Genomic DNA, 24,867 nt, shown 5'->3' on the forward strand with positions numbered 1-24,867 from the left:
TGCGGGCATCCTTGAGGCTCTGCTAGGATGCTGTAAATCTGCTGTGCTGCACTGTACCAGGGGACGACCCTGCTGGGAGACCGGTATTCTGAAGCCGTGTGCCTCCGGGCTACCTCAAGGTTCAATGCAATATCTGTATCCATGAGGATCTCCGTAAGGGTGACTTCATTGTGGGACCGAATCTGTGTCCCACCCTACAGTCTGAAGTCTCTGCAGAAACCTAGAGACGACTGTCTGTGATCGCTCTTGGACCTGTGAACCAACAACACTGCACGCTGACGGCGGTGAGGGATATCTGCCCCAACAATTTACTGTTCCCTGGGACTATATTCTTCACTTTCTAAGGCTGTGGGTCTTGGGATCATTTGTACCTCATAAATCACTCCTCTCACTGTTGGGTTTGCATTGGGTGCATGGTCCTGCTTATCTTGGCGCTATCTAGGACTGGCCCAGGACAGTGGTGTCAGATCAGTCCCTCTTTGGGGCCATCACTTCTGTGGGTCAATCTTTGGAACCTCAGGGGTGGTTGTTGCTCCTCCTTTCACTACAAACTTAAGACCTTTAATTCCCTATTTGCTTGTTGCATCTGCTCTGCACTAACTACAGTACTTTTCCTGCACTATCTGAGTGGGCCCTCCTGGACGACTTAGCACTTTCCTCAGGAACCTTTTAGGACACCAAAAAGACTAGCAGAGACTTGGTACAGGCTAGGGTTGGAGTTCTGAAGTTTTAACAAATGGCGATTGGTGCCTTTTTTTTAAATAATTGTAGGGTCTTTGTTTTGATGTGTGCTTAACCTCTCTTCTCTACTTTGTACCCATCAACAAGCAACTATTCGAAACAAATGCATTCAGCAGATTTGGGGTAGTGCTCTTAGGGAGCCCGACAACAATCTCAGCCTCCTGGCAATAGGACCCAACCTTTGGTATAAGTCTGAACTACACAGGTTGGTAGCGCAGTGGAGCAGCCAGACTGATCTCAAGAGGGGTCAATGCGAGCAGTAGAGTGGTTACACAAAGATTCACAGTGACAAGTATTCAAGCAAACACGTAAATTCAAAGTTTCTTGAGAAAACAATTTATTTACCTGTCATTTATATAAGCCTTCTTTAGAAGGGAGCAATTTTTTATAGCAACACACAAATAACTCCAAAATACACACTCTTAGTTTCTAAATCAGAAATCACCCATTGGGGATGCCACACAGACACTTTCTACACCCTCAGGTGACAAATTGTTAGGACACTGTGGACATTGATCTGGTACTGTTAGCGTTTAGAATAGCACTGAGGTGTGGCAAAGAAAAGGTTACTCAGAACAAACCAGGGATCACAATTATTCTTAAGCAGGCAAATACTTTTCAACCCGCCCCAGTGTCGGAGGAGAGAAGTCTTTAAGTGGCAACAGGCTAGGCCAAAGTCAATTGGCAAAAGTCTATGTAGCTGAAGCACTTCTTGCAGGTATGTAGAAATGTCTTGTGAAGAGTAGAAACAAATCTACAACAAGAGGTAAGTTCTTAGACTTTACAGTACCTTTAGTTAGAAGAAAAGCAGCAGATGACTTCTGTTCCTGTGCAGCTCTGCAGATCGTGGTGTTCCTGGCCTCAGTCGTGGGGACAAGAGAGAGGACTTCTGGGGACTCCTGCACTGCAATGGGACGGTTACCGACAGAAACCGGCTATCTTCCAACAAGTGGCAATTCGGTCTTTCAGCTCCTCGCGTCTACAGCAAAGGGCATGCATCTGGGGTCCAACATTCTGTTGAGGTGGCTCAGGCTCGGTCAGTCCTGCTTCTTGGGAGTCCAGAGGATCTTCCTGGAGTCTCTTGGCCAGTTTAAAAGCAATGCCCACAAACTGGTGTTCCTCTCCCTGGTGTCGGGGTTCCAGCAGCAACTCTGTGGAATTTCAACCAGCTTCGAGAGCGATGTGCAGGTGGTTTACTTTGGAGTTGATTGGTCCCATCAACTGAAAGGGAGAAGTAGTCCATGCTGGGGCTTCTCTGTCGATGCGAATTTGGAGTTTCAGCACAGTAGCAGGGCTTCACCGGGCAAACCAATGGTCCAGGAGTTGCAGCAGGCGTCCTCTAAAAGTTGTTCTTCGGATTCCTTCGTCCAGTGGTCGACTCTGCCTTCCAAGCCAAAAAGGCTTGCCTTTTAAGCACGTTTCTCCCATTCATTCCAGCCTGGCTGTGAATCACCTACAAGGGTGGCTGTTCTTCCCGGACAGCTAGCCGGCCAATCAACTAGGAGTGCATTCCTGTCTCCTAGGAGACTAAGCACAGGGAGTTTCGGCACCTCCCTCCCTTCCTGCCCCCACCAGACACCCTGGAGCCAGAGGCGGGCTTCACCTGTGAATCCCGCCAAAGACAAAACGAACAAAGGGACCAAACCTGGTTTGGCATGCAGAGTAAATCTCAAGAAGTACCTTTACACAAAGAAATGGTGAAAAAAGAAGACCGGGGCTATTTTGACAAAAATGCCACCCAAGGGTGCTTTATGGCACACAGCCATGGAATCAAATGAAGCCCAAAGCTTGGCAGACATCCCAGGCAATGACCTAGACAGCGCCACCAAATCAGACATCCGGCTTTTGCTTGAGGAAATGAGGACAATGAAGTTAAGTCTCACGGAAACAGTTTCAGATCTACAGACTAGAGTGGCGAAGGCCGAGGACCGACTCGAAGCTGTGGAAAATAATCAGCAATCGGGGCAAATGGCTACGATGCAGTATGAAGCTCGACTCCAAGATCTAGAACAAGAGGAAAGCGACGTGGAAGCAAAGCTCGAACCTTGAAAACATAGAGAGAAGATCGAACATTCGGATACTGGACTTAGCAGAAGAGCAGGGGGAATCCCTGGTAGGCCTGGAAAAGAAAGTAAAAACCCTTATCCGGACCCTCTATGACGACACTCTCCAAAGCTGGAGTTCGACAGAGTGCCCAGAGCAGGAGGGCCCTTGCGAAGGTCCCCGGCCGGTCCTTGTGAAATGCCACTATTGCACCCAAAAGCAAGAAATCTTGCTGAAGGCGAGGGAAAAGGGCACGATTGAATTCGGAGGTGCAAAAGTGATGCTCCATCAAGATCTCTCGGCCATGACCGTTCGCAAAAGTAGTGATGCCTCGCCCTCACGATCTAGTTGCAAGAAAAAGGAACTAGTTACCGATGGGGCCACCCCTTCTCGTCATTTGAATATGGGGGAGAAGACTTTAGAATCACCACGATAGAAGAAGCAGAAAGAGCCCTGCGACACCTCCGAGGCTCAGCAGAAGACATGGACATTGATCCCCGCAGGAAGCCGGAGGGGCCAACACCGGACCCAGTGCCAAAGCCACCCAGGAGAGGGCAGGTGCAAATGAAATGGAAGTATAAGCGCCTGAACACTCCATGAGCATGAACACCGACCTACCTCCAATGCTTTCTACCCAGCTTTTCACTTTTTGATTGTTACTGGTATGCAGGTTAATGGAAGGTGCAAGCCCCTCCTTTTTTCTTTTTGGATGGGGCTCGCCCGACTTAAAGAGGGATGGTTCTAATTCTCTCAGGTTACTTAATACTGCATCCTTTGCATGTTTTTACAAAAGAGTGTATAATTGTATAAAGCCCGAAAAGGGCCACTCTGTTGAGTTTAGGGCGTCTCCTTGGTTGACAGAGAATGCTAGGATTAGCTTTTCTCGTGGGAAAGGGATGGGGAGCAGGGGGGGAAACACTTGATTGGAATTTAGAGGGCATCAGAACCACAACGTTGAACCACATATACTAACGCTAACAACATGGCAAACCAGATTCATTACAGGGAGGAGGCTACAAAAATCACTAAAAATGCAGAACCTGGAGGCTACCAGTGCAGAATGTATACACCACAATGGCAAATATTGATGGCATAACCTTTGGGTCCCTGAATGTAAGGGGGTTAAACTCTCCTCAGAAAAGATCCATGCTGGCACGACAGTATAGGCAATCCCGACTAGATATATTATTCGTACAAGAGACGAAATATGTCCGTGGGGGGGAAACGCAGGATTGTGGGGAGAGACATTGGAGAAACAATATGGGCCTCGGGCCCCCAAAAAAGGGGTGGAATTAGGAGTCTTGTTCAGAAAATCCCTGTCATTCCGTTTAGAGCACATACACAGATGCACAGGGGAGATATTTATTTTATTTTTTTGTATTTGTAAAGCGCCTAGCAGCCCAGGAGCATCGGGAGCTGTTTCAAGGAAATGTCTTAGTTACAGGGGTGAGGTTGGTGCAGGGTTACAATAGTCGGTAGACGGTACAGGTTACAATGGATGAGTGACTTACATTAGCCTGTACATGGATGGTTGCCTTACATTAGCTATACAGTTGGTAAGATGAGCACAGACATATGAGAAGTACATACAATACGGTACCAGGTCCAAAGTGGGGTTTACACGAACAACATGTTTTTTTTTGCTTTTCTGAAGACCAGGTGGGACTTGATGCCTCTGATATAGGGGGGTAACAGGTTCCAGTTGGTAGCTGCGAGGAATGGGAAGCTAGCGCTGCCTGCTCTGGACCTAATGCTTTTTGAAATGGTTAGTCGGTTGGTGTGGCTGGATCTGATCGGTCTGTTTGAGGGGGGCACAGAGAATCTTTGCGCAAGGTGCTGTGTTGGCGACATTTGTGGGTAAGTGGCAGTGACATGAAAAGGATCTGTTCCTTGACGGGTAGCCAGTGGACAGATTTCCTTGTGGCCGAGATGTGGCCTCTTTTAGAAACTCCAGTGGCTGCTCTGAGGGCATTTTTCTGCACCGTTTGAGGTTTTTTGCTGATGTGCCTAGTAGTGCATTGCAATAGTCTAGGCGGGAACCTATGATTGCTCAGGCGATGGTGAAGGAGTTTTGCTGTGAAAGGAAGGGCCCTTTCGGCAGTGATCGTTTCGAGTGGTAGGCAGCTGCTGAGGAGATTGCATTCACCTGTCTATCCATGGTGAGGTTCGAGTCCAGGTATACTCCCAGAGCTTTGACTGACTTAGAGACCGAGATGCGGGAGTTGTCCATGAGGAAGGAGTCCTATTGGGATCCCATTTCTTTTATTCTGAACGGCGATCCGATGATAAGTAGTTCTGTCTTTTCGCTGTTGAGGCAGAGCCAATTTTCCGCCTTTCCAAGTTTGGATGGTGGTGTAGATGGAGGTAAGAGTTTTTCGGTCAGCCTTGTAGTCGCCTGTAAGAGGGATGAGGACTTGTGTATCGTCTGCGTAGTTGGTGTATGTGATGCCCATTGAATCGAGATATTTGAATAGTGATCTTGTGAATAGGTTGTGCAGTGTAGGAGATATGCAAGACCCTTGCGGGACCCCACACTTAATTAGATGCGGTTGGGCGCAGGCTTGGTCTGAAGAAACTTTCACTTCTCTGCCCCTGAGGAAGGATGCGATCCATGCAGTGGTGTCTGATGAAAAGTAGCCTGCTGTTGAGAGATGGTGGCAGAGGGTGTCATGGTCTACCCGGACGAACGCCGCGTAAGGGTCGAGGACTAGTAGGAGAGCCGGTCTGCCTACATCTCTGAGGTCATCGATTTGGTTCTTAAGGTCCAATAATATGGTTTCTGTACCATGGTTGGGGCGGAAGCCGGATTGCCGGAGACCAAGCACGTGATGAGCTTCAAGGTATTTCTGTACTTGGAGGTATGCTGCGTTGTCCAGAATCTTCAGAAGGAAGGGAACCGTCGTGATGGGCCTGTAGTTCCCATGTGACTTTGGGTCAAGTGTGGGTTTTTTCAGCAGGAGGCTCAGCCATGCTGCTTTGAGGCAGGATGGCACTTGGTTAGATTTGAAAGAAGCATTGATGAATGCTGTGAAGAACGGTACCTCTGTGGGGGCGCTGTCCTTGATGAGTTGGGCCGGACATGAGTCGCCCTTGCAGTTGGAAGTTATGATCGAGTTGAGTATGGTTTCGACTTCCTATTCTGTCATCTCCTGTAATGAAAAAGCTGAGATTTCGGATGGGGGTGTTCTGGTGTAGGTCAGATAGTTGTCGTGATAAGGCTTTTTGGTGGCTGATGATTTTTTTCTTGTAGGGTGTTCAGCTTATTGAGCATGGCCTCTTGAATGTCGTTACACCATTCTTTGTCTTTATTTAAGGGATTGGAGGGGGAGTGGGAGTCTCCAGTTCTCTGAAGATTGCGAAGATTTTCTCTGGATCCATATCAGAAATCTCGTCCTTGGCACTTAAGGGGTTAATCTTCTCCACTTTTCCTCTGGAGTTCTAGCTGCCCCAATGTACTCTTCCGTTCATGTTCTCCACTCATCTTCTTTTAATCTAACCTCCTCACCAGGCCCCTTTTCTTAGCTCACTTTCTCTGGACACAAACTTCACTCATTTGACACTTCTTTCTACATCTCTACACTGTCGGTTTCTTCCTCCACCAGAGAACTTCTTTTCTTTCTGCCAACTCAGCCACTGCTTTCTTAACTTCACTCTGCACTTGATCTTCACCTGCTTTTCCCTTTCAATGGATTGCATTCTCCCAGAGAGTCCTAATCCAGCATTTGCTGCTCAGACATTTTCGACTGGGGTTCTAGTGTAGCTAGACGTAGTCGCTTGACCATCTTGTGTATCGACCGAACCACTCCATGACGTCTACTGTACTTAAAGAATGCATTACGCCCCGCACGTCCAGTTCCTTTTTTCTGTGAGCTCAGCACCCTGTTACGGAACACAGCTTTAAATTCTACCTGCGCCGAATGTCGAGACCCAAACTGTCGAGTTTCTAGCCCTGCAAAGACTAACTTGAGATTGTCCCTCACAGACACGCACAATATCTGTGTGTGGTGTCTGCGAGCGGAACACAGCACTGCACAATGCGTTTCTTGTCGGGCCATGAACCAGAAAGCTTTGAGGGAGTGTTCAGCAAAACTGACGCTTGTAAGGCCCCTCTTGCAAATTGCAGGCTAGTTCGGCTGCGAAGTCCTGTGGGCCAGACACCAAGGGTCCTACCCCTGTCAAGGAAAGCGGGTACATGTCCTAAAATGAAAAACGATTGCACTCGTGTATCGAGTTGCACCACACTTCCTCGCACAAGAAAAAGAAGCGCAGGCACGACTCTGACTCCGAGGAAAGGGGCAAGTCCTACCCTGCGCAATGCAGTCAGCGAGTTTGGCACCAACTGTGCCCAGTTCATCTGACGCGAACGTGGCCAAAGAAGGTCCAATGATGAGGAAGCCTGCTTAGTGTGCATACATAAACAATGCACTCCCAATCTAACTCTCTGAACTGATCACGTACGTAAAGGTATTTGAGTACAAGGCAAGGCGATACTTGTCCCGATATGTGTACGGAATATTGAAACAACAAAGTAGGCCTCCAACTCAATGGAGACTCCTGTCCCCGTCGCACCTTTGTTCTCCAGCATTGGGTCTGGCATGGATTCACATGCTCATGAATATTCTTCGTCGTCAGGCTGGGAATCCTCAGTAAAGAAAAAATCAGTATCGGTTTTGTTTCTCATCTGTCTTTCTTAGTAGTAACCAATCACTGGTCTCTGGGTCATACTCCCCCCAGCCAATGACTGCCCTCTCCCTAAGCCCCTCCCCTGGCAGCCATCCTCATTTTTACCGCACATTCAAGTGTTGGGAGTCCTCGTGCTTTAGCCCTCGAGCTTTTACTGCGTTTTGCGATTTTTCAAAGAGTTTAATCTCATTTTTTCGGTCAATCGAGCCTCAAGCTCCACCGTTTCTACTTCCGATCAACGGGGACCCGTTTTCGGAATTTTCTACGCCCCTCAAGGGCGAAGTTTCGTCGAGTTACGCTTCTTGGAGGATTAAGCTCGACGCCCGGATCCAAGCTGTTCAGGAACTGCCCTGGATGCAGATTACAGAATGTTTTCAAGGAGGATGAGCATTCAAGATGTTTCTACTGCCTTCACAAAGACAAAACGCACATGGAGAAGGACTGTGCGTTTTGCAAGAACATGTCGGAACGGACCATGAAGTATCGGCGTGTCCGCCTCACCAGCTGGCTGGAAGGAAAGAGCCCAGCAGGTGAGAAGAGGTCTGAGCGGTCTTCTAAGTCCTTTGAGGGCGCTCCGGTGACGGGGGCCCAACAGAAGGCAAAGCACTGCGAGGCCGGGAGCGCTGAAGGGTCGGGCTCCTTGGCTGCCAGGCAGGGCGCACTTTCACTGACACCATCGACCACGAGCCAACGCTCTGGCTCGGGGAAGAGAAAATCCGAGAACCTGGGTAAGCTTCTGGAGAAGTCCCGGTCGATCTCGAAGGAGTCAGCCGAGGGGCAGCGAGGCAGTGACCTCCCCCCAAGTTGAAGGCCTCAAACGTGCCTAAGGTGGTGAAGGCCTTGATTCACCCGGCTAAGGCCTCTATCGAGGGAGTCGTGACGGCCCTGGCGAAGCCTGTGGAGGTGACCTTATGCACGGAGATGAGAACCAAGTTGCCTCTACCCCCAACGGACGACCCAGCGGAACCGGGCCCGTCGGGAAGCCCTCCAAACAAGCGGAGGAGAGTTCACCCCCGCCCTTCCAGCCCTTGCGGCCCGCTCAGCCTTCATCTCCTTCTCCTGATCCTAGGGAAGACACGGGAACCGATACGGCCACGACGGGGACGGATGAACACGGTGGTGACGACAGGATGGGCCTTCCATCACCACCCCTTCGGGCCTCCCCGCCCGACAAAATTGGCTCCTTCAACGCCATGATTGCCAGGGCATCTGAGTTTTTCCAGCTCTGCCCCGAAGAACAGAAGGAAGGCTTCCTCTATCAACAGCGCGAGGCCAAGAGGAAGACGGTCCTCGCGGTGCTGTTGATTGACGAGATCTGGGACGAGGGACTTGCTCTCCTGAAGAACCCGTCCACGACGCCTGCCAAGAGGGATCGGTACGAGAAGTAGTACCGGGTCCCCGATTCTGCCCTTTGTGCCTTAGGGCACAGCCGACCCTGGATTCGGTCGTCTCGGTGGTGGCCAAGAAGAAAGCAGCAGGGGCGACGGCTTCCACTTCAACCTCCCCACCTGACGGCGAGGGAAAGAAACTGGACGCCATGGGACGAGTCATCTCGTCTGCGGCGACGACAATTAATGGCGGCCAACACCCTAGCACTTGTGGCCCGCTACGACAGGGAGTTGTGGTAGAAGATCGCTCCCCTGCTGGACTTCCTACCGGACAAGAGGGCAGAGGCCCTGGAGATCCTGCAGGAAGGTGAGGTGGCGTCGGACATTGCTGACACCGGGTTCCGCCAGATGGGCAACAGTGTTTGCCTTCAACGGCGGGGATGGCTCAAGGCAACAGATTTCCGCCAGGACGTGCAAACCAGAGTTTTGGACATGCCCTTCGATGGGAACAACCTGCTTGGAAAAACAGTGGATGAGTCACTTCAGGCCATCAAGGCCGACACGGAGACGACTCGGGCCTTGGGAGTTTTGCAGTGACGACGGCCGCCCTTTCGGAACTCCGGAGGCAAGCAAGGTGCCTTCAAAGGATTCGGCGGTGGCTCCTCTACGTACCGCCAGGCAGCCTATTCCTCGTCGCAGGAGGCCTACAGAGGGTGCGGCAAGTCATTAGGATCTCGTCGCCAAGGAGGCCAGGACGGCAAGGCCCCCTCCAAGCAGGACTGAACCGGCCGTAGCGTCGGGCCTCCACCTGAGCACCCCGGTGGGAGGTTGGCTGGCGAAGTTCGTCAGCGTGTGGGAGTCCATCTCCACCGACTGTTGGGTGTTGGATGCCCTGGCCCACGGCCATACTCTCGAATTTCTAAAGAAGTGCCCCCGCATTCCTCCTGTCACCGGGAAGGAAAATCACGTCCCTCAACTGCTGTTAGAAGTAAGGGCGATGCTCAAGAAAGGTGCCATCAAGCTCGTCCCGAAGAGGCTCCGGGGCTTCGGAGTATACTCAAGATACTTCCTCGTCAGAAAGAAGACAGGTGGTTGGCACCCCATCCTGGACCTGCGTCGGTTAAACAAATATATCAAGGCATAGAAGTTCTGGATGGTCACCCTCCAGCACGTGCTAGGACAGCTGGAGGAAGGCGACTTCCTATCGCCGCTGGACTTGGAGGATGTTTACTTCCACATCCCCATTCTAAAAGGACACCGAAAGTTTCTCAGATTCGTAGTCCAAGGACGGCACTACCAATTCAAGGCCCTGCCATTCAGATTGAAGTAGGCGCCCAGGGTGTTTACTAAGTGCCTAGCACCAGTGGCGGCGCGACTGCGCCTGCAGGGGATCCACGTTTATCCCTACTTGGACGATTGGCTCATCCGAGCAAGGACAAGGGAGCTCGCCGTCGAGCACACAGCGAAGACCGTCCAACTGCTCACGGATCTGGGATTCTCCATCAACTTCCCCAAATCCCACCTGGTTCCGTTGCAGGTCGCACTGTTTCTGGGAGCCAAGCTCGATACAGTGGCACGATTGGCTTCTCCGTCAGAGGAAAGGACGAAGGCCATCCTGTGGCCAGGGCAGGTCCATCAAGTCCCTTCTCGGCTTGATGTCCTCTTGCATCTACCTGGTGCGCCTATGCAGGCTGCGGATGCGTCCCCTACAGGAGTTCCTCGACACCTGTTGGATGCAAGCGGCGGGTAGCTTTGAAGACAAGATCCCGCTCAACGAGTTCTTCCGCCAAGCTATTCGGTGGTGGGGCACCCGCGCGCATCTCGCGGCGAGCACAGACTTTCAGACCCCAGCACTCCAGGAGACGGTGACGACGGATGCCTCCCTGGAGGGATGGGGAGCGCACATCGGAGATCTTCACGCGAGAGGCCTTTGGCTCCCGGAGGAGAGGTCACTCCACATTAACATCCTGGAGCTCCGAGCAGTGTTCTGGGCTCTCGAGGATCTTCACAGACAACACCACCATGATGTTCTACATCCGGAAGCAGGGAGGAACCAGGTCCCCGGCCCTATCCAAGGAGGCCCAGGATCTGTGGTATTGGGCCGTTGCCCAATGGATGTTTCTGGTGCCCTTCCACCTAGCAGGGATAAAGAACACCTTCGCCGACTCGCTCAGCAGGGAGCTGCGCTCGTGCCACAAGTGGGAACTGCGTCAGGACCAAGTGGATCGGCTTTTCCGACGATGGGGCAAACCCCAGATCGACCTGATCGCGACGGTGGTGGACTCAAAGTGCCAGAGGTTCACCAGCAGGTTTCCCCAGCCGAGGAGCATGGGCAATGCTTTCTCGTTCCCCCTGGGACGGCCTGTTCCTGTATGCGCTCCCTCCGTTGCCGTTGCTACTGCGACTCGTCAACCATCCCAAGAGGTCCCAGTGCAGGATGATCCTAGTTGCACTGGCGTGGCCGAGACCAATCTGGTTCCCGGACCTTCTGGACTTGTCAGCGTCCCCCCCCAGTCAAACTATCGACGGACGCAGATCTTCCCTCCAGAGAAGGAGGCGCCATCCTCCATCACGACCCCAGGTCGCTGAACTTGCAGGCCTGGCTCCTGCGGCGCTAGAGTTTGGAGGGTAGGATATCCCGGTGGACTGCAAGGGGGTGCTTGCAAAGGCCAGGGCGTCCTCAAGTGCTATGGACACAAATGTAAAAGGTTCTCTGTCTGGTGCCGTGCACAGAAGATTAACCCTCTGCGAATTACGGCCCCTCAAGTGCTGCTGTACCTTCTGTCGCTGGCCAAGGCGGGGTTGGCTCATGCCTCCATCAAAATAAATCTAGCAGCGATATCCCGCTACACCAGAACTACGGGACGATCATCTCTTATATTAGTCCCTCTCTTAAAGGCCATCATTGGTGGTTTAGGAGCGAGTTTAACAAGAAGTGAGTCGCAATGCAGTATTCCCTAGTTCTTTTTCATAATTCTTGTGATCTGTGTACTTTGCTTTGAGTATTTTGTGACATGTAGTAATGGAATCTGAGTCCCTTGTCTTAGTTCTCAGTCGTTCCTTCCTATCCATTGATATAGCCTTCATCCTAGCTTTAGAAATTACCTACTCAGGATAGCCTCTTTGCTGAAGTCTGTGAGTTCCTCAAATGTATTTTCTATATTAGCTGTATAAGAAACTATACGCTGAAGCTGTAAGAACCGGCTATACGGCAAGCTGTCCATCGATCTAGGATAGAAGCTACTGTAATGTAAGATGTTGTTCAAATCAGTGCCCTTCATATAGACGTTTGTGTCAAAGCCTTGTTCTGTTATGCACATTTCTTCATCCAAAAAGAGTAGTGATGTTCTTCCGATCTCCAACGTAAAGTTAATCAGATCATGTATAGAGTTGAATAATAGAAATTCTCCCAATTCTTTGATGGTCCCTGTCCAAACACATCATCTATGTATGATTTCCCACACGTCACCTTATTGCCCAAAATGGGATTGTTTAATAAGCAAGTCCTCTCTAGATGAAACATGAACATATTTGCATATGCTAGTGCCATCGATGAACCCTTCATAGTTCCTGCAGCTTGAAGGTAGAATGTTGACTCAAAATCTCAAAAAACTGTTGTATAGGAAAATATTCAAGAGTTCCAAGATGAATTTCTTAGTGCCTTGGACATGCTCAGCTTGTAATAGTACACATTACTAAGGATTCCTAGCCTGACGGCGGGGAATATTCACAGCATGTAAATCTATGAAAGATACCAGTGCTGGGCAACCAGAGTTATAGGTAAGTAACTTATTCCTTATCACAATACAGTTGCTCTCCTGTCTTAACCCGTTACTCCCGCCCCTTTCCTCAAGGTTTGTTGCTATGGCCTGTTCTCACAAGGTTGATTGTTGCGCTCTCACCCTGTGGTGATGGCCCCTTCTTTCTTGTGAGGACTTATCCATGCAAATACTTTCTCAAATATGCCCTGCCTGCAAGTGTTCCGTAAGGTGTAATCTGTGCTGATGTAGTAGTGAGCATAGGGGCATTGTTCGCTAGCTGCAGTACTTCAATTGTGTTTGTAGTTATGTAAATCCTGAGCAGTGTTGTGACATTCAGATTCTTTCCCGTGTCTTTCTGCAACCCTGACAGCTCTATCTTTGTCTTGTTTAGTTGAGAATGGCGAGCATTGTGACTTCACCATTCTACGGAACATGTTAATCAGGTGAGACATAAATTCTATAAGAATAACTGTTGGACTTTGCTATGGAGAACAGGCATTCCTTCATCTATTACTTGTGTACTCCAGTTAACCACCCGCTCTACACTTTATGATTTCCTTAAACATCCTGTAGTGATATTCCATGGTGCAGATTTCTTCTGGCCATACTAAGAAATAGAATCCATTTGCTTCCACGCTGTCTCCCCGTTATCTTGCATCCAGTTTCACAGTCTAGAAAAAATGCTCTCCACTGCATCACTACTCCACCCCATCACCTGGGACAGACCATGGATAATCCAGCAAAGTACCAACCCTCTTTCATGATAATTGTAGAATGGAGTCCCCCCGCACCTCTGAGCCCTAACCGAGGGATGCTAGAACAAATTTCTCTAGCACTCCCAAAATCTGCTGTCCTACTGACCTTGGTTCTCAATTATGGTGCCAGATTCCCTTTTTGGCAGAGGGGGGGTCTATTGCATAGGCACTCTCCTTTGTTTACTCTAATATACCCCACACAACTCCTATTGCAATGCCATCACCCCATGAACTGAGAATGTAGATTGGCTGCCACCTGAGCTGCTTATTAGAGAATCACATTTCTGTATGGATTGGTGTGTAAAATGTTTGCTTTTTACTGACTTTATTTTGTCTGCTCAGGACACACATGCAGGACTTGAAGGATGTCACCAACAACGTCCACTATGAAAACTATCGAAGCAAGAAGCTAACTGCAGTCACCTGCAACGGAGTCGAGAACACCCGGAGCAAGGGACAACTTACCAAGTATGAGCCGCACAGCAGGGTGGTAGAAGGGAACCTTGGGGTTATCTTGGGGGGGGAAGCTCATTGAGAGTTGGAAGAGATTGCATTTTCGTATACATATAGGGAGGCTGCTTGCCTTGCAAGGTGTGTGTGTGTGTGTGTATGTGGGGTGAGAGGGGCCGTCTAGGAATACCTTGGACATTGCAAACTGGTGGTGTACCTGCTTGTGATGCTCTACTCACCAAAGCACAGTAGAGTACAATGTCGCAGAGCTTGACATATACTGTCTGGGTTAGGGTACAGGGTTAAGTGCTCACTGATGGAACCAGGAATGCAGGAAGCTCTTGCAAAGTACCTGCTGCGATAAAGTGAATAAGGGTGGTTTTAGGATGGACAATTTGCGTTAACTGGGGCTTGTTGGGTATGGATAAAAGCTGAAGATCCCGCAAAGTGCTGCTTGCATGATTAGATGTAATGTTGCCTGGACAGGTCTCCATCAAGGCCCATTGTAAACTAAGCTTGACATACTCCAAGTGTTGCGTTTGTACCCCCAAATGGGTTTGCAATTAAAATCTGAAACTGTATACACAAAATGAACGACAAAACGGAAATGCCAACCTCCTGAAAATATCGAATTGTGTTTTAACCAATTGTGATGTCAATGAGACTTTATCCAAAATAGACGGTTTGTTTTGCTCTTTTCCAATGCTTTGGCCAGCCTAGATTCACAGGCCAGTAAACTATTCAAAAGATGGTGTCAATTTAAAACCTCAAAATACAGGCTCTGCACCTCTGCATCCTGACATGCATCAATCTTGCCATCTTAATGTGCATTACTAACAATCACTCGTATCCCTTTTTAAAAAAAAAAAAAAAAAATTACAGTGAATTTGAGTGCACTGAATTTTGCTGGCAGTTTCTCCCGGTTGCAGATGTTTGTCTTTTTGTCACTCTGATCACCCAACAAAATATATTTTGGGACTTTCTGGTGATTTCTGCACCCTCTGTACAAAGCTGTCCATCGGGAGGGAAGGCTATGAAGCCATCTAACCTAATGGTAGAACAGTGCGTCACTTAGAAGGGTAAACTTTTCAGTGGTAATCGATGCTGGCAGGCATAACCTCACGATTGAGGAATGTTAGCTGGGAGGTTACAGTTATTCCCAATAGTTACCCCGAAAGAATACTCTTCAATGTCTACTTGGCTCCTTTGGACCACCTGAGCTCTACCTTCTGCTCTAAATTTCAGTATTATGCAGAGGACTCTGCTCTCTTTCAGGCTCCCCTCAGCCTCCTTGCTCATTCCCGATTGTCTATCCGTGAATCGGAAATGGTGTGCTTCCAGTGATCTCTGCCTTAATGCCAGTAAGACAGAGATCCCTTCTCATTGGGACCCCTGGTCCTGCTTTCCCTCTCTCTCTCTGGTTGCCCTCCTTGGGCCATCTTCCATTGCCTTCCTGTGAGGCTAAAAACCTTGGTATCATAGTCGACCCCACTCTCTCCTCTCCTCACATAACGGACCTTGCCAAGTAGGCCCACTACCAGCTGCACCTCCTCATAGGTATTCTTCCTTTTCTCACTTCCCCCAGAAGCTCACTGTTATATGAGCCCGGAGTCTCTCTAGGCTGGACTACTACAACAGCCTCTTTCTCAGTCGGTCTTCCTCTACTCTCTGCCCTAATCAAAAAGATTTCTCCCTGCTGGAGAAAGGCGCCATAGAACTGGTGCCTGTAGCTGAGAGGAACAAGGAATGGTATTCCCTTTATTTTTTTTTTATCCGAAAAACAGACGGGTGATTGAGACCCATCATGCACTTGCGTTGGCTGAACAAGCTCCTCAGGAAGGACAAGTTCAAGATGGTTACTCTTTCTCAAGTCCTCCAGGACCTTCAACTTCAGGATTGGTTGGTGTCTCTCGACCTCAAGGATGCTTACTTTCATGTGCCGATTTATCCCAAGCACAGGAAGTACCTGAGGTTTGCGGTTGGCGACTCGCATTTTCAGTTTCGGTCCTGCTGTTCGGATTGACCTCCGCCTGAGGGTTTTCACCAAGCTCATGGTGGTGGTGGCAGCGTATCTCAGGAAAGGGGGGGATTCGCGTCTACCCCTACCTGGATGATTGGTTGATCAGGGCACGCTCTCCTGAGCAAGCCCTGGATCATCTGTCCTGCCACTCCCTTCACAAGCTGGGCTTCTCCCTCAATTTGAAGAAGTCCCTTTTGACACCTACCTAGCGGCTCCAATACATCGGAGCTCTGTTCGACACATCCCTGGGGGTGTGTTCGCCTCCCCAGGTGAGGGCTCATCACATTCTGCAGATGGTGAACAAATTTCAACGTGGCCAGAGTCTCCTGGCGTTCGGGTTCTTGAGGTTGCTCGGCCTCATGGCATCCTGCATTTTCCTGGTGCCAGAGGCCAGGCTGCGGATGAGATCTCTGCAGTGTGCTCTCAAGATGCAGTGGTCGCAGTTCTCCGGCAGGATATCGGATCACGTTCAGATTCCGCCCTCGGTCGCCCAGGACCTACTGTGGTGGGCCGTCGAAGGAAATCTGTTGAAGGGGGCTCCGTTTTGGCAACCTTGGCCCGGAGGTGACGATTGTGACAGACGCATCCCTGACGGGTGGGAAGCTCATGACAACGAGTTGACAGCCAGTGGCCGTTGGTCTCCGTCGGAGTCCAGACTCCACATCAATCTGTTAGAGCTGTGGGCTGTCAGCCTAGCCCTGAAGGCTTTTCTCCCATCTGTGCAGGGGAAGAATGTCCTGATTATGACGGACAAAACAGTGGCCATGCACTACCTCAACAAAGGGGCGGGGGGCAGGGTCAATCCCATTGTGCAGGGAGGCGATGCAGCTCTGGTTCTGGGCCATCCAGCAGGAAATTTCGATCTCGGCAGTTCATCTGGCCGGAGATAACGCAGCGGGCAGAACACGGTCTCTCACAAGTGGGAGCTGGCTCAGGAAGTTCTGTTGGAGATCTTCGCCCTTTGGGGAACCCCACAAGTGGATCTCTTTGCCACCAGTGTCAACCGGAAATGCTAACGATTCTGCTCTCAGGAATTTACTCCAAGAGGGGCCTTAGGGGACGCGTTCGTAGTGGAGTGGTCCTTCCCACTGCTGTACGCGTTCCCTCCAGTCCCTGTCATTCCACAAGTGTTGCAGAGGTTACGGAGGTTCGGTTCCCGGATGATCCTTATTGCTCCGTCATGGGCCAAGAGCGTGGTACCCGGACCTTCTAGACATGTCCATCTGCCTTCCACGTCGTCTTCCCTACCAAGACGATCTTCTCTCACGGCAGGGGAGGTCGAGTTCTCCATCTAGAGGTCAAGTCTCTCAGCCTTCATGCTTGGTATCTGAAAGGCTGAGGTATAAGGATTGGGACCTCCCCGAAGACGTGATGGAGGTGTTGCTTTTGGCCAGGAGGCTCGCAACAAAATCCCTGTACCGTTGCCGTTGGAGGAAGTTCTGCGACTGGTGCAGGATACAGAATGTGGATCCTTTCCAATGTTCAATTCCCTTGGTTTTGTCTTTTTTGCTTGCTTTAGCCCTCAAGGGACTGCAAATAGGTACCATTAAGGGTTACCTGGTGGCGCTGTCCATATTTAAGTGCTGAGGAATGTTCTCATTTTAAGATCGCTTTGATTTCAGTTTCTGAAAGGGCTAACTAATGTGTTTCGACCGTCGCCTTTCCAGGTGCCGGGGTGGGATTTGAATTTGGTTTTAAAGTTTCTAATGGGAGCTCCGTTTGAGCCCTTACCTTCTTGCCCGTTGAGACTCTTGTCCTTTAAGACTGTGTTTGTTTGTTTATTTTATTTGTATGGCGCTCCAAACCCAGAGGTAGAAGGGCGCTTAAGAATTTGGTTAGAGTTGAGAAGTATCTGTGTGTTGCATACTTCGTACAGGTTTATAATATATACATATTTCTGATGTTTGTTAATCTGCTTAGAATCACATGCTGTGCATAGGTCCGACATCCAGTGGTCACTGCGGAGTATTGCATTTTGTTTTTCGTAGTCGAAAAAGGGACGTCGACAAGGCGTGTAGTGACGTGCGTTGTACCCACAATCCCTCACGCGTCGAGGTCCCTCAGATTGTTTTTTTCCGCCCAGCTACTGGTCGCCTTTACGCGGAGCTCCTCGAGAGACATTGCAAATTTCATCTCCTCGACCTTTGGTCGTTTTCTCATTAATATTAAATACATACCCCCTCCCTCGACGCAGTTGTGAAGCTGTTCTCCGCCGAGCAAGATCTTCGACGGAGGGTCGAGCGGAGGAGATCCTTCGGCGTTGCCGAACACGTGGCCTGGCCTCGCAGGCCATATACAGTAGGGAGAGTGGGGTCGTGGGACATCTCTGGTTCTTTTCTGAGAATGCCTTTCCCTTTCCCCTTCCTTTCCCTTGGGGTGGTTATCACGAATTATTACCTCGGCTATGGAGAGGACTCCCTTTAGATTTTGCCCGCTTTGCAAAGGCAAATTTACTTGGAAGGACAAGCATTCACGGTGTAACCGCTGCTTGCCCCTCGATCACAAGGAGGAAGGTTGCGCGGCTTGTCGGCTTCTTTAAGCCTAAAACTCTAAAAGACCGTAGGGTTAAAAGGTGGGCGGCCTACGCGATGTCGAAGGCCGAAGGTTCACCCGCCGCTGCTACCACCGACAGTGACGAGGAACGCGATAACACGACCTCCGCTACGGAAGTCGAAAACCCCTCTAAGGAGCGCTCGCGCGCTTCGTCGTCTGTCCCCGGCCCCGACGGGCTCGGCTCACGCCCTGCTTATGGGGATGAACACCCCGGCGACATTGACGCACACAAAAACACACTTAAGCACACAACCCACGGCTCTTCTTCGTCTAAGACGGAGAGCTTCGGCGCCCAAGGAGACGCAGGTTCCACCGGCGGCCTCCTCGGACCGTTCGGGTTCGAAGCCCCTCTCGCAGCCGCGACCAGCGACTGGGCTTTCGGCAAATAAGGGCGCCGCCCCCAAACCATCGGCCGGCGCGTATCAACAGAAGGCGCATACCGCCCTAGAGCGATCGACACCCGTAGCGTCAAAAACGCAAGCTTCCGCCGACAAACGAGTCGCCGACAAACAAGTCGCCGAGAGCTTGGCGAGGATCGTTGTAGCCGACGCCCAGAAGCGTACGCCGAAAGTCACGTCGAGCGCTACGCACAAGTCGAAAGACATGCCGAAAAAGCCCGAAGGGAGGCAGGGACTACCCCCTTCAGTCGGGGGGTCACCCAGCACACCTGAAGGTTTTTCGGAGGGCGACGGGACACTTTCCTCGACGCTTTGGGAGAGGTCGAGCCGTTTCCAGCTAGATGACTCTATTTTTCCCCCGCCAGACCGCTCTGGGGTACCCCATGAAACCATGGAAAGACTCCCTCTGTATGGAGAGGATGGAAAGGTTTATGAATACCCAGACCTCTCAAACTCCCAAGAGGACTAGAGAAGGGCCTCCGGAGGACCCCAGGGCCAAAAATCCGAGGCTAGTCGATCCCCAGGTGGACACAGCCTCAGACTTCCATAACGTATACGACCTCACTGGGGAGGAACAATACTTGGAGGAGGAGGATGATTTCATGGACGATGAAGGACAGAACCAGGAGGAATGTCTGGAAGACAGGCCAGACATTATAGAAGAAGGCTTCAGAGAAGACACTGAAGAAGGACCTTCGCACCCCTGGCAATCCCCATCAGTATATTCCGACACTGATGTCCTAAACCTAAATCCTCCTGACAATTCACCGGTTAGGAACACGTCTCCAATTGACGATCAGCCCACTTTCAATGCACTGTTGCGCAGAGCAGCAGCACATTTCGAACTGGACACTGGGGAGCTCTCTCCAGAATTAGACTTTGTGGAAAGAGTAATTAAAGAGAAACCCCCGGTCAGCCAGACCATTCCCCTCCTAGCTTCAGTGAAGAGAAGAATCATCCCTTCGCTGGCCACTCCCGCATTGATCAAAGGGGTCAATCCGAGAATTGAAAAACTTTTCACTCCTTCTCCCTCAGACCCGCTCTACATTAGGGGACATTCCATTCCGGATTCCCTAGTAGTATCTAATACTAGAAAGAGGGCAGGGGTACCACTTTCCACCAGTGAGGCACCCCCTGACAAGGAGGGCAAAAGGCTATATGCCCTTGCAAAAAGAGTAACTTCCTCGGCTGCCTTCTCAGCAAGAATTGCGAACAACAATTCTTTGCTTGCTAGCTATGCAGACGCGCAGTGGGCCAAACTGCGCAAGGACGCCGAGGAAGCACCGGAGCCTTTACGTACACGCCTACTTTCAACTATTGGCGAAGGAACACAGGTGAACCAGAGCATTGTAAAAAACTCTCTGGACGCGGCAGAAACAGCGGGACGTTCCCTGGTGCAGGGAATACTCCTAAAACGCCATGTATGGCTGCGCAACTCAGGGTTTAAACCGGAGACACAGGCGTCTTTAATAAATAAACCTGTGGAAGACTCGAACCTCTTCGGGAAAGCGGTGGATGAAGCTCTAGAGATGGCTAAAAAAGAGTTCGATACTATCAAGACTCTTGACCAAATCTCTAAGCCCACTACCAGACGCGGCTATGGCAACAAACGCTTTTTTCGTGGCCAACGCCAACAACAACAACAAAGTCAACATCAACAATACCCTGCCACCAATTACCAGACCAATAGTGGGCAGTACAGCCAAAGAGGCCAACGCCGGGGTAAATGGAGAGGTCGGGGATCCACCCCCAGAGGCTCCCAAGCCCCCAACAACTCCAAGTGACGCGAAGATTCGCGTCCCCTCCCATGCAACACCGGTCGGGGGCCGGATAACATCCTTTCTTCCTGCATGGGAGGAGATAACGTCAGACCGTTGGGTACTTTCCACCGTAGCCCACGGATACTGTATCGAATTCAACAGTTCCCCATCCTACAGACCCCCGAGGGGACGTCGCATGACACCGGAACATCTTGCCATCCTTCTCCAAGAAGTACAACAACTTCTGGAAAAAGGAGCCATAGAGGTCGTGCCTCTATCTCAGGTAACGGAAGGCATTTATTCAGTGTACTTCCTTGTACCCAAAAAGGATCTAACCATGCGCCCTGTATTAGATCTGCGCCCAGCGAACAAGTTTATCAAACCCCAAAAGTTTCGTATGGTAACCTTACAGGAAGTGATCCCACTGCTTTCTCAGGGAGATTACATGACAACATTGGACATGAAAGATGCATACTTCTGATATTTTAATGTTGCCAGCGCACAGAAAATACCTCAGGTTCATGATAGAGGGCAAACACTACCAGTTCAAAGTGCTACCCTTCGGCATAGCATCAGCACCAAGGGTATTCACGAAGGTGCTGGCAGTGGCAGCGGCCCACCTGCGCAGGTTGTCCATCCCAGTTTACCCTTACCTCGACGACTGGCTCATAACAGGGGATTCTTACGAAACATGCTTCTCCAATACCCAAAAGACGGTAGACCTTTTGTTCCAGTTGGGCTTCTCCATCAACGAAAAGAAGTCCAGTTTAGACCCCAGTCAAATCAAGCAATTCCTAGGGGCTCTAATTCAAACAAGGGACGGCCTCGTCTTCCCCTCCAAAGAGAGGGTCCAAAACATGCTGTTTCAGATCCCTCAATATGTGACCGGTCGAGAGGTGACGGTACGCAAAGCAATGCGCTTGCTAGGAATGATGGCGTCGTGTATTTATTTGGTACCTCACGCGCGCCTGCGCATGCGCCCAATGCAAGAGTGGCTCAACAGCCAGTGGTGTCAGGCCAGCGGACTATGGGAGGACCTAGTTGTGGTCTCGCAAGCCTTGGTTCTCTCGCTACGGTGGTGGACAAAGGAAAACATGGAAAAAGGGAAATCCTTTGCCACACCCGCGCCGGAAGCCACTCTAACCACAGACGCATCCCTCACAGGATGGGGGGCGCACCTATCCCATCAGACTGCTCACGGAGTGTGGACTCCGAACGTAGCATCCAAACACATAAATCTACTGGAGCTACTAGCTGTGTTCAAAGCGCTAAGAGCCTTCCAGGAACACCTACAAGGCAAAACAGTAATAGTCCTTACAGACAGCACCACAGCCATGTACTACATCAACAAGCAGGGGGGCACCCACTCTCCAGGCCTGTCCAAGCTGGCCCAGAATATATGGAAGTGGGCTCTCAAACAGGACATGTTCCTACTATCACTACATGTACCCGGGGAACTCAATCTGCTGGCAGACAGACTCAGCAGAGATTTCCCCCTGCCCGAAGAGTACGAATGGCGCCTGCACGAAGACATCGTCTTCGACGTCTTCACACAATGGGGATTCCCAGAAATAGACCTGTTCGCAACCCTGGAAAACTCACAATGCCTAAGTTACGCCTCCAGTTACCCCCAGAACCAATCCAAGGGGAACGGTCTGTCGATGCAATGGTCAGGGAAATTTGTTTACGCTTTTCCCCCCCCGACTCCCCTTCTCAACAGGGTGGTGCACAAGATGCACCAGGAACAAGTAACCATGATACTAGTGGCCCCAATGTGGGCCCGTCAACCATGGTTCGCTCACTTGATGGAGATGTCTCTATCTCCCCCAGTGAGACTCCGCTGCCCGTACAACATGCTGTCTCAGGACAAGGGCAGGACTCTACATCCATGCCCCCAGAACATGAATTTAGCAGCTTGGCTCCTGAAATCATAGAGTTCGGACATCTACAGCTCCCGCAAAGATGCATGGACATCCTCAGGGAAGCCAGAAAACCTAACGCTCGCCACTGCTATTCTAGCAAGTGGAAAAGATTTGTCATCTGGTGCAGGAGTAAAGGCATCAACCCTATTGACTGCTCTCCCACACATGTTGTCCTATACCTGACCCACCTTTTGGATTCAGGTCTAGTGTTTAACTCCATTAAAGTCCACCTAGCGGCACTTTCTGCATACACCACTTCCCAACTCAAGGTGTCGTGGTGGAGAATCCCTGTTATAAAAGCCTTCATGGAGGGAGTAAAGAGAATACACCCCCCGATAGCTGACCCAGCTCCCGGATTGGACCTTAATGTGGTACTTACCAGACTCATGGGCTCTCCATTCGAACCCATGCACAAAGCATCTCTTAAACACCTCACTCTTAAGACTGCTTTTTTAATAGCTATCACCTCCATCAGGAGAGTAAGTGAACTTCAGGCTCTTTCTATTCTAGACCCCTTCGTTACAGTTCACAGAGATAAAGTGGTTCTACGCACTCACCCTAGGTTTGCCCCGAAATTTATTTCTAAATTCCACGTACCAATCTATAGAACTACCAACGTTCTTTCAAAATCCTTCCAATTTGGGAGAAAGGACTCTGCACACACTAGATGTACGCAGAGCGGTCATGTTCTACATGGAAAGAACCAGACCACTGAGGAAGACTAATCAGTTCTTCGTCTCGGTGGCAGCAGGAAGAGAAGGAGATGCGATTTCAAAGTCCACTATTTCTAGATGGATTGTTCAATGCATCACTCTCTGCTATACTCTTGCTAAGAGAGAACTGCCCTTTAGGCCAAGAGCACACTCTACTCGAGGCACGGGGGCATCCATAGCATTCATTGCAAATGTTCCCCTTGAGTCCATCTGCAAAGCGGCTACCTGGAGTTCTGTGGACACCTTTACAAAACACTACTGTCTAGATGCACACTCTAGATCTGACTCCCAGGTGGGACGGGCATTATTACGACACCTTTTCTCTACTGTTCCTTCTCATAACCCACCGCCAACTCCGGGTACTGCTCGCTAGTCTATGCACAGCATGTGATTCTAAGCAGATTAACAAACATCAGAAGACAATGCATTACTTACCGTAAAAGCATTTCTGATGGTTGTATCTGCTTAGATTCACGTGCGCCCACCCTTCCTCCCCGCTCGGATGGAAGGAACATAGACTTCCTTTATCTCTCTCTCTTTTCTGTACTCACTCACGTCTAGAAGGCTCCCTCAGGGCAGAAAAATACAAACAGAGGGACCTCGACGCGTGAGGGATTGTGGGTACAACGCACGTCACTATAGGGATAGTGTTTCAGACACGCCTTGTCGACGTCCCTTTTTCGACTACGAAAAACAAAATGCAATAATCCGCAGTGACCACTGGATGTCGTACCTATGCACAGCATGTGAATCTAAGCAGATACAACCATCAGAAATGCTTTTACGGTAAGTAATGCATTGTCATATACAGTGGTCAATAAACAGAACATATGCAGTACGTACAATATACAATTTTCAGAATAAATACAGTGTCTAAGCCAGTTTCCGCACGGGTCTAGAGTTAGTGGTGTTATTCTTTGTTTAGCAGCCAGCTGATGACCTGCTTCCTAAAGATCTGGAAGGATTCGACAGTTTTGATGTTAAGCGGTAGGGAGTTCCAGAGTTGGGGGGGCAAGCACTGTGAAGCTTACCCCTCCAGCTCTTTTTAGGTGGAACCTGGGCACTAGTAGGCAAAGAGTGTTGGAGGATCTGGTGAATCTGGTGGCAGGTTTCAGGGTGAGTTTATTAGCTAGATAAGGTGGTGCTAGGTGATTGAGCATTGGATCTTTCATGGATTCACATGCTTAGAATATTCCCCGTCGTCAGACTGGGACCCCTCGGTACACATATATAGCCTTTTCCAAAGGAAAGCTTTCGACACTTTTGTGTCCTATCTACGTCCTTCTAGGACCCGCCTACGCATGCTCCGCAGGCCATGCTAGTATAAGAGGCCCGCCCCCGCGGCTCCCCTTCAGATTTCAACCGTCTCCAAAGTAGTGGGATCTCCTCGTGTTGTCTTACTGTTTTGTACTAGGTTGCGCTATTGGATTTCGAGTACAGTATAATGTCCTCTGTGTCAGGAAAAGCGCTGTTCCGTCCATGCGCGACATGCGGCTTAAAAAAGCTTTACTAGGGGGACGGACATATGGACTGCATATATTGCCTCCACCCTCACCATTCGGCGGATACCTGCGACATATGCAGGCGTTTTTCTCAAAAAACCCTCAAAGACCGGAACCGACGCCTGGTGGCATGGCTGAATGATGGAGCGGGGGCATACCCCCCCCCCCTCGGAGGTGGGCTCCACACAGTCAGCGAAAACATCACGCCGCGCGGCCTCGTCGGAACCACCGGCGAAGA

General features: G+C 50.3%; 1 protein-coding gene across 2 annotated transcripts in view; it reads left to right on the forward strand.

Annotated features, from left to right (window-relative positions):
• The window catches only part of LOC138582601 (septin-7-like), a 403,409-nt gene that overhangs the window by 298,090 nt on the left and 80,452 nt on the right, over positions 1–24,867 (forward strand). For both annotated transcript variants that reach the window (XM_069654032.1, XM_069654023.1), the window contains 2 exons: positions 12,948–12,999; positions 13,654–13,779. In XM_069654032.1, coding sequence (XP_069510133.1) covers positions 12,948–12,999; positions 13,654–13,779 — 178 coding nt within the window. The remainder of the gene's footprint in view (positions 1–12,947; positions 13,000–13,653; positions 13,780–24,867) is intronic.

The sequence above is a fragment of the Ambystoma mexicanum genome, chromosome 1p, assembly GCF_040938575.1.
Source record: "Ambystoma mexicanum isolate Mex_15411 chromosome 1p, UKY_AmexF1_1, whole genome shotgun sequence".
NCBI lineage: Eukaryota > Metazoa > Chordata > Amphibia > Caudata > Ambystomatidae > Ambystoma > Ambystoma mexicanum.